General features: G+C 50.2%; 2 protein-coding genes across 2 annotated transcripts; both read left to right on the top strand.

Annotated features, from left to right (window-relative positions):
- Window positions 1-6253: 6253 nt before the first annotated feature.
- Window positions 6254-8013, top strand: FTJAE_13616 (ornithine N5-oxygenase; the record flags this gene model as incomplete). The annotated part of the gene is made up of 3 exons (XM_037346778.1): window positions 6254-7257; window positions 7312-7882; window positions 7942-8013. 3 exons carry the CDS (start codon window positions 6254-6256, stop codon window positions 8011-8013), a joined length of 1647 nt encoding a protein of 548 aa, XP_037199364.1.
- Window positions 8014-10007: 1994 nt separating this feature from the next.
- On the top strand, window positions 10008-14956 carry FTJAE_13615 (translation initiation factor eIF-2B subunit family; the record flags this gene model as incomplete). Its single annotated transcript, XM_037346777.1, has 6 exons — window positions 10008-10174; window positions 10486-11817; window positions 11870-11972; window positions 12317-12801; window positions 13386-13520; window positions 13570-14956. 6 exons carry the CDS (start codon window positions 10008-10010, stop codon window positions 14954-14956), a joined length of 3609 nt encoding a protein of 1202 aa, XP_037199363.1.
- Window positions 14957-15285: the final 329 nt, after the last annotated feature.

The raw sequence follows: 15285 nt of genomic DNA, 5'->3' as shown, positions 1-15285 counted from the left end.
GATCGTGGCTGACGAGAGCAACCCGAAAGACGGCATGCGGGTTGAGGGGAGGGTTGAGGGTCGTCGACATCGGTGTTGCTTTTTGGTAATGCGGACAAGGGATCCTCGACGGGTCGACCCGCGATAAAAGGGGAACCCCAACTTGACCAGTGACTTTCGGCCCTACTAACCAGTGTCTAGGCGTGTTGTCTAAGTCACATAATAGTCTTGTCTGGGACAATGGCATGAGAGCTTGAACGCGTGCTGTCCAGGTATCCGTCTTCCCGTGAGCTATCGCACACAACGAATCTTGTAAAACCCATAGTAACTAAATAGACTCATGCAGGTTGAGTCACGGGGTGATGAGATCAAGCAGGGTCGAAGCCAACATAAAGAGGGCATTTCCAATATCCAAGGGCAATGGCGGGAGAGGGTTATAAACGTGGGATGACGTTGATCACGACACCATGATAGTGAAACGATATTAGTCAACGTGGGAGGTTTCCGGAAATGTTGATGTTTCCAAGTGTAAGAGGGGGAGTAGAACAAGCGAGAGGAGTTTTGAAGGGCATGGCATGTGCATTGATCGGGATTAGGAGAACGTTGTATGTCATTTTACCTTATCTACGAGATGGAGCTTGGGTTAGATTGGGTTGGTGAGGACGATGAAACCATCAACACAGCGTGAATGTGCCACGCAGGGCATTGGGTGAGAGAAAGGCTGTGACGACTGGCTAGAGGAAGCGATGGATTAAGGTTGGGACAACTAGGTGGAAGCAGCTATGCCTCCGGACCAGGCGAAGCAGAGGTGAGCAAAGTTGGAATCGGAAGCAGGAAAAGAGGCACTTCAGTCTTCCATGAGGGCAAACCCCAAAGTGACTGGATGGGAAAACGCATATTCGGTCGGCGCAGGCTCGGATTCCCGAGGGAATGACGGTTTGGGAGAAGAGCGAAGCTAACGACAGCGGCAGCACGGCGCTGAAACGAATAAAGCGGAAAAGAGCAGTGCGGACACCGAGCCGAGATTAGGTATGGAGAAATGCCTGACCCGTGAGGTCAATATCACCTTCCAGATTGTTGCCTGTGGTTGTGACAGACTGGTTGACGGCTACCTCCGAGAGCACAGCACGAACGAAACGACAGGTTTGTTGCCGAGTCAGAATCGCCACTAGCGGAGTGATTGATCCCGTTGCGGCTTGAATGAAGCAAACGGGCTAGATGGGCAATGTTGAGGGTGATGATGCGATGCCCGATGAAGCGGACGGCGGTGATGATGGTGGATTTCTGACCCTGGCGTTTGATGATGCAAGGTGCAGGTGGAGAAATGGGGGGGAGGGTGTGGGTTATGACCAACCACTACCGTACAGTACTGCTCCTCGGAATGGGTCAATGCACTCACTCATCGTTCATCGAAGCCCAGAGCTTGCTACCCTGAATGAATATTCTCAAAGACCATATCTCAACGTCAATTCTGTTCTGGTGTTGAGATATTCTAATCTTGAGTGGGACGATATCGTTGCCACCTATTTTCTCTGCTATGTGACTACATATTGATCAACTCCCTATTCATGCTCGTCGAAAATATCCAAGTGCCTCGACGACTGCAACTTGCTTTCGTTTATTAAGTAAGGTATTGAGTGCTAAAAACCCGCCGATCTTTTGATCCCGGATCTAATCAGATAATCTAATGTACACGTAAATGAAAATGATGTACTCTCCCCTGGCCTCCCATGTACCTACCTGTTCAACGGCTCTCGCTTCGAAAAATTCCGGTCGATGCCAGGATTTTACGGATACCTGACGTTGAAACCGTACGCATGCTCACTCAATTGATATGTGATTTCTATGTAATTCAGGAAGTCAAGAAAGTCCTGTTAATAGACTTGGTCAATTACAAGATCTTTTAAACTACTTGACCACCTGTAAGTTGAGAAAAGCCGCCCTCCTTTAAACATAGCCGCCAGAAACTTTTCGAGCAGCCTGTGGCGTAGCTTCAGGCCAAGTCTAGGGGTGGCCAAGGTGAGATGGTGTCAACCAAACCTGCAAGCTTAACACGCTCATTGTGCGGAAAGTCAACATTCGAATTCGATCGAACCTCGTATGCTTCATGTGCATTCATTCCCATGTTCGAATTCCAGCTAGAGCATGCATTGTCATGGTATCACTGTAGTCTGATCTCGGCAAGGCAAAGCGGCTTCTCACTGTGCTGAATAGTGCTTTTGCCCGTAAATTTCTGCTTTTTCTCATGAAGAAGCTTTGCCTCTCACGTGCATGGTGACAGAAGCGCTTAAGGTGTCTGGTTATGGCATGGGTTTCAACTGACGATTGCTGGGATAATTTGACGACATGAGGGAGGCTACTGTAGGTACTACTTGGACCCTCGGACACGGGATCGCAAACGGGTACGAGATCCTTTGATGTACGAACCAACCGTGAGGACAGGTACTGCCGGAGCGTTGGCTTGGCTTGGTGTTCTAGATCACAGCACAGCAAAGTGTCACGAAAACAGGGGTCCAACAGGGCGAAGAAAAAGCAACATCGTCACCCGCAATTCGCATCATCTTACGGTTTTGCCGATCATATCGAGCCATACTACGGGTATTTCCAGAGTCGCGTCGTCCCATGGTTGCATATCTGCTCTCCATGATTTCTGTCATTGCAACATCGATGCTGGCCTATCCCAGCTGTATGGATAATGTATGTCGGAAAGCACCGTTATCGGTCTGAGATGGAAGGCTTCTCCGGCGCATTTGCATCTAATCAATCAGTCAATCGATGGACCTCTGCAAAATTATTACCCGCTAGCCCGATTATCTCCCAGAGGCGTAGAGACCCTGTTAGCAAATGCAGCTCTAGACAGCTCATCAACCGATGGAGATTCAACGCCAAGTGCTTGCGCTTATAGGTCAAGAAGCAGCCTGTGCCATGGTCCAGCAGGGATAAGCTTCTGTTCACCAGAGAAGAAAATTTTTCTTCCATTCACAATTGCCCTCCGCTTGCTCGCGCTCATTCGGTCGGTACCTGTCCCCAAGAAGAAAAAACACAGCATACATAATTGTTGCAGGGGTTAGGTTGCGACCAGGAGCACCACTCTGCCACTGCACCAGGGGCCATCTAGTGCTAAAAGACCCCTGAGCCGCTCGGAGGTCGGTAACCAGTCAACTTGAGTTTGGTGCGCGACGCTACTGTAAGCTGGCTAATTAGATCTTATCAGATCCGGTTTATCAGATCATCAGATAATTCCCTCATCTCCACAATGGAGCCCGAGGTATTCGCCGCCCATCAACACTCCAATCATCAGCATTTTGCCAACCACCTTCCATCTTCTCTGCGGGACTGCCCCTCCTTCTCGTCGAACGACATTGCGAGGCTCGAGTGATCGGCTCTTCTGGCGTGGGCGCCGTCAAACCAAAGCCGTTCTTCGCCGCACTCTGTGCGTTCCTGTCCTGTGCCTGTGCTGGTCAGGTTTTTCTCTGCCCCCAACCCATGGCATTGACGTCGTGTCCGAACGGTGTGAAAGAGCTTGGGTGACGGGGGCTGCAGAAAGCCGTCATCGGCCCAGGCGAGACTGGACGTTTCGAACCCATGCCTCGATCCCACGGAACAAAAATGCGTAGCGTCTTCAAGGGTCTGCATCGGCCCAGTTAGCAAGCAATGAACTGGACTTTGAACTGCGGCTGCTTCCACCTTTTGTGACGCCAGCTGGAATGGCAAGCATATTTCCAGTAGTAAGGCCGTCTGATCCTTGCTCAGCGGCGTTAACCTTTGCAGAGTTCACCAAGCTTGCTCGCTGTTTTGCCATGTCTATCTTATCTGATCTTTTACCAAAGATCATCGCCGACGTCGCATCATATTCGTCCATACTTACGCTTCTTTGCTGGGGATCCTTGGTTAGTTTGCTCGTAATTCAGGAACCTCCACTTCCTCCTGCCACCGTCTTGAGATGCAAGTTGCCATAAACACCCCGGCTGTAGAGATGAAGCTGAAGAAAAACACTGGGTAGAAGAAGGTGGCAGAAGTCGAGGGTTTGTAAGAGAACATGGGTCAAGGAGTAGTTCGAGTTTGCAGACTCTCGATGAGGTCGAATTAGGGGACTTCTCAAGCCGAGGAATTGGCATACACACTGAACCACACTCTCGATTTAAAGATGTCAACATACATCGATCGCCATTCGCGAAAGGCCTAAGCTTTTACGGTACGGCATTCGTCCATATAGGAAGGTTCCAAGACTGATCATCATCGTCCGTCAATAAACTAAAAACAAACTTTGCTTGAACTTCACCCACGCGTATGGGTATCCTGTTAACATGCTTCAACCCTTGCTCATGGTCTTTTCCTCTGCCCATTTGATGCTCATCGTTTCCTCATTCAATCTCGAGTGCCGGACTCAACCCACGCCGCCACGCATCCCTGGAGGGTCCCTCCACGCTGGGGGGCTTGCGACGGGTTGGCTAGTTGAGAAGCTCTCGTTAGACCCGCAGGCCAGTGTGATTCTGCTCGGAAATGATGAGTGGGCAGTGGCGCCTCGAAGCTCACTCATGCGCTACGGAACTTCACGGCGTTGATGAAGTCCCACGAGGGTCCACGAGGCACGCCGCGGCCATGGACGTGGAGGATGAGACCGCAAAGCCATTGACTGCGCGACATTTTCCATCCATTTTCCATCCCTTGCAGACCGATGACTGGCCTAGCCTGTCGTCTTATTGCATCGTGTCGCCCATCCTGCAGCGGCTGACAGAGCCTTTGAAGTTTTGACACAACCATTAGAACCCAGCCCAGACGGGGCCAGTATGAGGCAATCCTGTAACCATGATGTACCTATGTCTTTAGAACATTCTTTTATGGGGATTGCTGCATCAGTTGATCGAGTGTCGACATGAGCCCTGAGAAGTATGATGAGAGCCTCGCAGGTTATGTATATGAGTGCTATGCTCTCTCTCCCACTTCACGAGGTCCAACACAGGGCAAAGCTTCAACAGAGAAACTGAAACAGTCACGAAAACAAAAACAAAATAGAAGCCCAAAATGGCTTACAGGACCCCTCCGAGCTAAAGCTTGAAAAGGTTGGTGTTTTCTCTACAGCAGGGCAATTAGCCCACCCCCACCATTTCCCGATCCCACCCTCTCTCTACAGGGCCTAGGCTTGGGCTTAGGTAGTCCTGGTCTTATTCACTACCTACTAACCAGAGTCACGTTGACTGACGTTAACGCAATGGATTCCGTCACCACTCTCATTCTCATTCACGTTCTGAGGAATTTCTGGCCTGACCCGGCTTCCATTCTGCCGCTCTCTATGCATTTTGCTCGCTTGCTTGGCACCCGCGGCTCCACGCCTTGGCTTGGCCGCCGTGCTCGGCCCAGCCCAGCCCAGGATGACCGGCACTGGTAGTAAAGGCCCAGTCTCCAGTGGGCTAGCTAGTTGTGTTCTTCCCGGCTCAGTATAGTAGTGTCTCCATCATGGATGGTTTTTTATGTATCATGGCTCCATCGCAAATGTACCTCCCCAAGTATGTACGTACGAGCTTGACGAGGTTGTATTAGCCATGGAGAACCTCCCTGTACTCGTATCCGCCTCCTCCATGTACATACCTAAAGAGGCGTGTCCAGCGCCAGTAGGCGTCTCGTCATGTAATGCAGTGTACCTCGCTCGACTACAGCTTCGCCGTGAGCTTGTATGTACTTGCTTGCTTGCTTCTTTTGAGGGTCTGTAGCTTAGTTTGACTCCGAATAAGACTATGGCACGCAATATGGGACCAAGGAAATAGCTTGTAGATCCCATCCCCGTCTGAACTACAAAATGCCATATCTCCCCCATCTCTCGGAACTACTCCGTTCTTCTGTTCTTTCTATCTTCATTGACGAAGCTTCTCCAAAGCCTCGGCGGTACTACCTAAAGCTCTTTTAACATCTCTCTTCAGAGTTAGACCCTGATAGTGTCACTTTTGCCCCTACCACAATCCGGACATTGGAAGCTTGATTCGACCGTTTATCCATTATATGAAGCTCATCTGCATCAATTCCCCAATCCGTGCACCATATTGACCAGATTGGGTGATACCTGGTTCTCGAGAAGGAACAAGAGCTTCTGCAAACCGGATTTATTCCTCATAGTCTCCCATTCACTTGGTGGACCTCTTCCCGGTTTCTCACACGTCACGACTTTGAATTCGCCAAATCTCATAGACACAAAGTTTGTGCTATAAAATTTGGTCTGCATTCAAAGATTCTATTACAATTCTAGACCTATACCCCTCTTCCACAGCAATCAGTCATCATGTCACCCCACAGCGAGGTTTCATTCAATGGCTCCGAGGCCCCGGTCTCCAACGGTACCACCAACGGTACCACCAACGGTACTACCAACGGTCACAACGGCACAAATGGCACCAACGGTATTACTAACGGCCACAACGGTCATGTCAACGGCACCAGCACCAGCAATGGAAACGGAGCTGCCCCTGCTGCCCGTCATGGACCCCGAGTTCACAAGGAGAGATCTCCTTATCTCGAGTCAGCTCCCGCGGATTCTGAGTTTGACCTCATCTGCGCTGGTTTCGGCCCCGCATCTTTGGCTGTAGCCGTCGCTATTCACGATGCCATCGCCGAGGGCAAGAAGCTTCGCCCTGATGGCGCAGCTCCCAAGGTTCTCTTCCTGGAAAAGCAGACCAAGTTCGCTTGGCACGCCGGTATGCTGCTCCCTGGAGCCAAGATGCAAATCTCCTTCATCAAGGATCTAGCCACTCTTCGCAACCCCCGATCTGAGTTTACCTTCCTTAACTACCTCCACCGTCAGGGTCGTCTCGTTGACTTTACCAACTTGAGCACTTTCCTCCCTGCCCGCACTGAATACGAGGACTACCTTCGCTGGTGCTCTTCTTGGTTTGACCATGTTGTTAGCTACAACAACGAGGTTCTCTCTATCTCCCCCGAGAGCAAGGAGGCCGGTGCCGTCAAGACTTTCACCGTTCAGGCTCGCAATGGCAAGACTGGCCAGGTCCAGTCTTTCCGCAGCCGTCACGTTCTTGTTGCTGCTGGTGGCCAGCCTTCGCTCCCCAAGAGCCTCCCTGCTAAGCACCCTCGTGTCCTGCACTCTTCCCAATTCGCCAACTACGCCCCTCAGATCCTAGCCAAGCAGAACGCTCCTTACCGCGTTGCTGTCATCGGTGCCGGGCAGAGTGCCGCCGAGATCTTCAACAACGTCCAGAGCCTGTACCCCAACTCCAAAACATACCTCATCATGCGCCAGGAGTTCCTGCGCCCCAGTGATGACTCTCCATTGTAAGTTGTGCACAGTTGTCCGTTATAGGAACCTCTGCTGACCATGACCTACAGCGTCAACTCCATCTTCAACCCCGAGTACATTGACAACCTGTGGCCACGATCTGTCAAGGCTCGCGAGACTCTTTTGACTGAGGCTCGCGCCACCAACTACGGTGTTGTTCGTCTGGAGCTTATTGAGCACCTCTTCGAGAAGATGTATGACCAGAAGCGTGAGATCAGTGACGACGAGACACAGTGGCCCCACAGAATTCTCGCTGGCCGTGAGATTGCCAGCGTCGACACCAAGGGCGACGCTCTCGAGATCAAGGTTCAACGCGTCAACGATGGCCCCCTCGATGGCTTCGTCGACCAGGAGACTTTTGAAGTTGATCTGATCGTTGCTGCCACCGGTTACAAGCGAAGCGCTCACGTCGATATGCTCAAGGACGCATGGACAATGCTCCCCAAGACCGTATCGGGACGCAACGAGTCTCCCAAGGGAGTCAACGGCTGGAACGTCCAGACACAAGATGGCGAGCGTAAGCTGGCCGTCGGAAGGGATTACCGAGTCAAGTTCTCCCCTGGCACTGTTGCCGACGACTCTGGCGTCTGGCTGCAGGGCTGCTGCGAGGGTACTCACGGGGTAAGTGATCCACCGTGAATTGACCATGTTCATTCGATAGACACTAACATTGTATCTAGCTGAGCGACACCCTCCTCTCCGTCCTGGGCACTCGCTCAGGCGAGATTGTTCAATCTATCTTCAAGCAATAAATGTTATGACAGCACGAATGAATGGATACCTACGTTTGTAATGGGTTTTGCAAGGGCAGCGAAAATAGCTGACTGGACGACAAAGAGCCGTCTTGCCGCTTAAGTCATTTTTTATTTATTTACTATATCCTCTGTTATTTGTCATTTTCTATCGCCATTATCATTTACAGTACATACTGCGAATTAGGAGACAAAAGTTGGGTTTCATTTATTCCTTTTGGTGTTCTGTAGATTTTGTTAGAGCCCCACCACGGCATTGAAAAAAGAAAAGTTACAATCTCCAATGTTCATTCTCTGTGTGCCATGCATCCATTGTCACATCTCAGCTCAGTATCGATGCTGCTCTTGACAGGAGCTTGCAACTCTCCATTTTTGGTATGTCTCCTTAAGCTTACTCCAGTTGCCACATTTCCAACGCACTGTTACGGGCCGCTCCTCGGGAACTGCGCCTAATATGAAGGGCTTAACATGGCCCGATATAAGTCGGCATCACGCTGCATGTCGCCCATTTCACGAATGCCAGTCTACCGACTGCCCGTTTTGTTCTTTCTGATTTTCAGTGATACTCCCTCGTGGGCTAGTTGCCGTAAGATTCAGTACTCGGGATGACTTCATAAGTCTTGGCCAGCACTGCACCAAGTGTTGTTATTGACCGTTAAACGTAGTATCTCCGTTACACCAAACGGAGTGAGCCTCTGCAATTGGCAATAACGATGGGAATCGCCCAGCCGGCAATGTCATCTTTTAGGCAGAGCTATCAGGACTGTATGGAAGCGCATGACCTGCTTGTGCTTGAACGGGCCTCTTACAGTTTGCTCCGGCCCCCCATGCTTCCACTTCAGATTGACAAAGTGACTCGCTGGTGTTGAGTCATTATTTCATATCTCGGAAAGACCGTTGTAAAAGTTTCACGCTGCCGAGATGCCATGCAGAGGCGGGCCGGTCATCCCAAGCATTTGGCTACACACCCACTTGCTGAGAAACATATTCTCTTCCGTTCTGGTCTACGACGTCGTATAGTTGCCCACAGATGCAAGACAGACTAGCAATTTAAAGAAAACTGCAAAGAATATATGCCAAGATCTTTCATAACAAGGGTCGTCGTTTTTTTCTTCTTTTCTTTTTGGCACGCATAAAGAGGTTTAAGCATGGATGTAAGGAATGCGCCAAAGGCAGAGCCCAACAACATCGCTGCTACATACTGACACAACGAGTTCCCCTATTGAGTTTTGTGCAGGAGGTAAAGAGTTTTGCTTGTGTAAGCAATCAACGGTCGAGTCTCGAGATGAAGCTGACAAGGTTGCAAGCCCTTGTCAAAGCGACGTTGTTCCGTCTTATTCCATGCAGCTTAAGGAGTACTAACTACCTCGGCTTAGCGTTGGAGTTATTCAAACAGAGATCAACCATGTGTCAGCATGCGCATTGATAATACCTACCTACATACTCCGTACACACACTCGCAGCGGGCATACCAACCGAGGGGTCTGAGAGTGTCTTTCTTTGCAGGGAAAAGCCGTGAATAGAACGAAGTTAAAACCAGAGTCGAGTCTGTGCAGGCCTTGTTGCTCGGGCCATTGCCGCAGGCAGAGCAGAGCGGAGCGGAGCGCGACAGTCGGAATTAGGTAGTGTGCAGGGTTCAACGAACCGTGCCGCAAGCGAGGCGATCCAAGTCGAGGTGATATTTTATGGCGATATGAACTCTCCATAATTGATTGACTGATTCCGGCTTCCCTCCCAAATTTCCGCACCAACGGCGGTTGAATATTATGAGAATCCTTTCGGGTGGGGGACATCGACATCGACATCCAATGCAATCCAATCTTTTCTGAGCGACGGGCCCCTAAAGTGGTACTGTACTAACCTGGCACTGGCACTGGTAGCAGCACTCTTGCTTGGTAGCTTCTTAGCAGGCAGGGGCTGACTGGTTCTCAGTCTCTGAGAGTAAACGACGAGTGTTCTCCTCTTGGAAACGGAAACTCACGAACGACTAAGCCATGAAGCAGCCCGACGACTCTGGCCCAACTGCAACTGGACCACAATCGGCTCGACCTCGGGCTTCCCTCTCTGTTTCTGCCTCTGCCTCCCATAATCCGCGACGGCTTCCTGTCAATCCCCGCCGGCACAAGGTTGCTCCCGAGCATCGCAAGCGTGTCGCTACAGCGTAAGTTGATTAGTTTCCATGTGTCTACCCGTCTACAGTACCACACTACTGTCGCTGTCTATTCAATCTGTATATCCTGCGATCGGTTTGTTTATATCGATCTTCTTTTTATGTACCATCTATCGATGCATCAATTTCACTTCAATTATACTCAACTATTCCTGCGTTTCGGCAGACGTACGTCAAGCTTGACTGAGGTTACCCCCTCAAGTCACTGACTTACAGTCATATCATCATAAAAGAAGCTCACGTCTTTATCTAACACACGTCTCGCTGAAAAGGTGCAATGCTTGCAATGTGAGAAGAGTCAGATGCTCTGGTGAGCACCCGTGTCGCCAATGCCAATCCTCTTCACGCGATTGCATATACCCTCTACCTGTTGAGAAGGTGAGCATCACGCGCTCAGAGCTCGAGGATTTGAAACACAAGGTCGAGCTCTATGAACGTGTTCTTCGAGATACTGTCCCAGCAGCTGTATCAAACGCCGTCCCGGATTCTGCAAGCCGCCAAGAACTTTCAGATTTGCTTGGTTGGACCGCCTCTAACCATGAAATTGGATCATCGGCCGTTAGTCTAGCGGCACAGACAACGCCAACGATAGATGCAACAACGCATATCGGGCGAGTGCCTCCTGAGCTTCCTCAGCTCCAGTATCCCAGTATACATCGACAATTCCAGCAACAGCCGCCTCATCTTCATCTCCAACCTCAGCTATCAGACACTCGAATACAGGAACCCAGCTATGGATTATCTCGAACACATTCTATCCAGCTCTCACATCCCGGGGCGACGCCTCAAAATCGGCAGGATGACGAGGAGAACTTGGTCTCAACCGAGGGTCGCCTTTTACATGACCCTGACGGCTATGCTCGTTTTCTGGGTGAGACCAGCGGCGCAACTTTCCTCGACTACTTGAAGGAATTCATGACTACAGTTCTGCCTCTTGCGTATCAAAATCTGCGTCCAGGTTCTGACGGAAGTGCGTTTTTATCAAGTCTTGGTCGTTACCAGACCTACGACTCGCGACCTTTGCATGATCGAGACGTTGACCCGACATGGTTTCCTACACCCTCAGAGATGGACTCAATGTTGTCCGAGCTTCGTTACTTCATCCAAGACGGTAACTGCCAATGGCCAAGTGGAGGAATCTACTGGTGGGGGGATCTCTCTTCAACACCGACAGTACCATCCATGGAACGAGACTCGGTAAACTTACGTCTCACCAAATGCCGTCACTTGGCTTTCTATCAGACTGCATTTGCTGTGGTATCTCAAGCCATGATCATGCCGCCTCAGGATATCTCTATAGACCCTCATCTCAGTGAGAACTACTTCAGTCGGGCCCGTATGCTCCTCGGGAACCCGCTTGACATTACACGCTTTACGCCCAACGAAGTATCGGTATTGACATTAATGGGGTTCTACCTGATAGAGATGAACCGCCGTGATGCCGCATATATTTGCGTGAGCAACGCTATGCACATCAGCATCATGCACGGCGCACATAGGGGCTGGCTTGACGAGAGTGGCAAACGCGTATTCTGGACGCTTTATGTACTGGATCGCTATTTAAGCTGCCTCATGGGGAGACCCCCGACCATCATGGACGACGCAATTCGGTTACCCCTTCCTTGCGATGCTCCGTAGGTATCCCTGTTTGTCTGCCCCCCCGCTCTGGCTAACTTCATTCGATAGGTCTATGCCTCCAGCAGATGGTCTCAAAGCTCATGTCGAGCTTTCGAGGATATCATGCCATATCGTGTGCAATACGTATCGCATTTCCCCCTCAGAAGACGCCGTAAGACCTGTGAGAAGCCTCGAAGGGGAGATCAGTATGCTCGACGAGTGGTGTCTAAAACTCCCACCTACAGTGCAGCTCGCAAGTAACGGGTTGAGCGATGACCCAGCCACTTGCTTGCTGCACATGCACTACAACCAGGCAATTTCTCCATTTCCCAATGTCTTTCAAGGCTAGACTAACATGTCCCTTAGTTAATAATCTTGACTATCCGACCCGTTTTCTTCGCCTTGGTTAAAAAATCATTCGCGGAAAAGCTGGTCTCGCGACAGTGTTCCTTGAGTTCACATCCGCAACTCCCTCTACTAAAGCGATGCATATCATCAGCAGAACACAATATTCAGCTCGCTCGACAGATTCTACTTGTCAATCATCCTCGAAAGCTGCTCCAAGCCGGTCTTCACTTCATTTTTAACGCTGCCATAGTATTGATGTTACAGCAGCTGGTAGAGGATCTGTGCCCGTCTTCTCGAAGTGAGAAGGCTCGTTCACTTGACCTCGACTTTGTGATTGGGAGGTTCGAGGATGAGAGTCGAGTTGGTAGCAACTACGGCCGGGACTGTGCTACGGTGCTTCGGGATCTTCGCGTTCTTGTGCAGCGTCTTCCTATCCCAGTTGACATGAGCACTGCAACACGTTCCGTCAACATGACACAGACTACGACCACCTACGATCCGATCGCAAATCGATCGCATGTTGACATGGGACAGCAATGGTCAGATAAGCTGACATCAGAGGCACTTCAGCAGCCTATCCTTGTTGATCAGGGCCACATATTATATAATGAGTTGGTTTCGTGGATTGATGTCGATTGGCAATCTAATAATGGGTATCTCATTTGAGTTGGAGTTGGGCGCCCCGTGAGCAACAAAAGTTGGCGACTGACATTGGGCTTTTTATTTACAGAACAAAAGTTGATGCTTTTGAGGTTTAAATCTAATGGGTGTTTGAGAGGCTATCCTAGGGGCATATGAATGTAGGATATGCAGTTACGATGATTTAGGTGTTGATGATGGACAATTAAATGTCCTCTAATGGTAAATGGCCAACGAACGGACTATCGGCCCAAGCGTGGTTCAGATTGGGATTCTCCACGAACATGATCGGATTCAAACATGGAAATAAGAGAGACAAGGGTATTCCTGGTAACTTAATTCATCACTGTCGCTTCTGTCTTGATGTAGGTAATTGAGAAGAGTGACGTGTGACAGTCATGTGATGAAGCATGTGGTAAGGTATTCGCAATCTTCCTTCCTCCCTTCCATTGGGTTTCCATGCGTACCTTAAGGTACCAATTGTCTCACCCACGAAAATCCTACTCGGCATCCTAACGTCTCATCTTTTCCCTTGCCAAATGACCCACGGCATGCACTTGATCTCCCGTTGTCATCTTTGACCGTCCAAGATCTACAGTCTTTCGTCACGAATGGCACCTCTCAAGCACAGAGAGGTCGCGACGAGCTTCATCTTCAGATTCCCCGCTGACGGTGAGGCAAAGAAACCCCAGGTTGCTCTCTTCCGCCGGAGTAGTCACGTAAACACATATCAGTAAGCAAAGTGTATTACCTTATCAGTGAACCCATGCTTACATACTAAGGCACAAATATGCAGGCATTTCTGGAAGTGTAGATGACACTGACGCGGATCCTCTTACCACAGCCTGGAGGGAACTCGCTGAGGAAACAACTCTTACGCATGACTCTTTACGCCTTTTTCGGAAGGGCAAACCATTCTCGTTCGCTGATGAGTCTATTGGAAGAGAGTGGACTGTTAACCCTTTCGGTTTTCTTCTCAAATCCGAGAGCGACGGTGGCTGCGGTGAGGCTGGCATCAAAATTGACTGGGAGCATGAGGGGTACGAATGGTTCGATCCAGATGCAATCAACGATTCAGATGACTTTGAAGGTGTTCCGCGCATCCTAGAGAGTCTTAGAAGGGTATGGCTCAACGTTGACTTGGGCCAAGAGGCAGGCAACACGCTTAGCCGGGGCTTGGTCGCTCTGCAGGAAGATCACGAAAGCGGAGCGCGCCAGCTAGCCACCAAGGCTCTCGATACATACATCGATGTTATGAAGAAAGTCGATTTCACTGACCAAGTTCAGTGGTGGATCAATATCAGGTTTGCGGGATGGCACCTCTGGAAGAACGGGCGAGAAAGTATGGGCGCGTCTATCTTGAACGTTGTTCTATCAGCTTTGGACATAGTTCAAGACGGAATCCCACCCCGCGGCCCACCAGATAAGAGCTCGATCGATAATATCGTCAGAGCCTTGGGGGATTACGCCCGCGACCGGCAGAATACCACTTCAAGAACGGGCGCGGTGTTCCAGACTTTCATAGAGCAGCATCTGTCGGGAGGCGGGCCACTCAAGATCCTTACCCTCTCCTCTAGCTCAACTATCGCCTCGGCCATTACCCACATTATGGGAAATACTTCGCGACCTGTGGAGGTTCATGTGCTCGAATCCCGACCACTCTTCGAAGGTGTCAAGATGGCACAGTCTATTGCTTCATGTGCCAACAATTCCAAGGCTAAGACCCGCTTGGTAATCCACACTGATGCAAGTGTTGGCATCGCAGCGAAGGACATAGATATTGTGCTCATCGGAGCGGATCTGATCGACAAAACAGCCGCGGTTAGCAACAAAGTCGGTTCTCTGCCTGCTGTTCTGACAGCCAAGTACGTGTCTCAAAAAGCCAAGATTATCGTTTTGTCAGAGAAAGAGAAGGTGCTCCCTTTTGCACCGCCAGGTCAGGAGGAAAACGATGCATGCGAGGTTATGCAAGCTTGGGGAGACTTCAGCTCAGCTGTGAGGGAGGTTCCCCACTCTCTGGTCACTGTCAAAAACGTGTACTTCGAGTGGGTGTCACCCGATTTGATCGATCACTACATCACTGAGGACGGCGTCACGGGTCGTGCGGGAATATCGAACTATGCCCAGGAAGTTGAGAAGAAGGCTGACCAATATTTTACCAATCTCTGATGCCAAAATCCGAGTGAGACGATCTGTAGCATGGTCCTTAAACCCGACAATCTGGAGAGTTACATTACCTCTTTCACGACACAACCAATAGCAGTAGCATATGGCACCTTGGTGCCTCTGGGTGCCTTGGAACGTCTGACGGAGGCTCGGATTCACAATATCGAAATATGACCGAATCAGTATAGCTGTGGGGGTTGTCTTACATCGCCTGCCAAGTTAGAGGCTTTGATTCCTTATGCAATCTCTCCTGCCCAGTGTATCTGCCTTCGGAGAGGTTTCTCAATCGCCATCAATGGGGATGGTGGATGTGCACCTTGCCACTCACTTGG

Source organism: Fusarium tjaetaba (genome assembly GCF_013396195.1).
Source record: "Fusarium tjaetaba strain NRRL 66243 chromosome Unknown NRRL66243_c0000447, whole genome shotgun sequence".
NCBI lineage: Eukaryota > Fungi > Ascomycota > Sordariomycetes > Hypocreales > Nectriaceae > Fusarium > Fusarium tjaetaba.
Note: the sequence above shows the minus strand (reverse complement) of the source record. Positions and strands in the feature narration are given on the sequence as shown.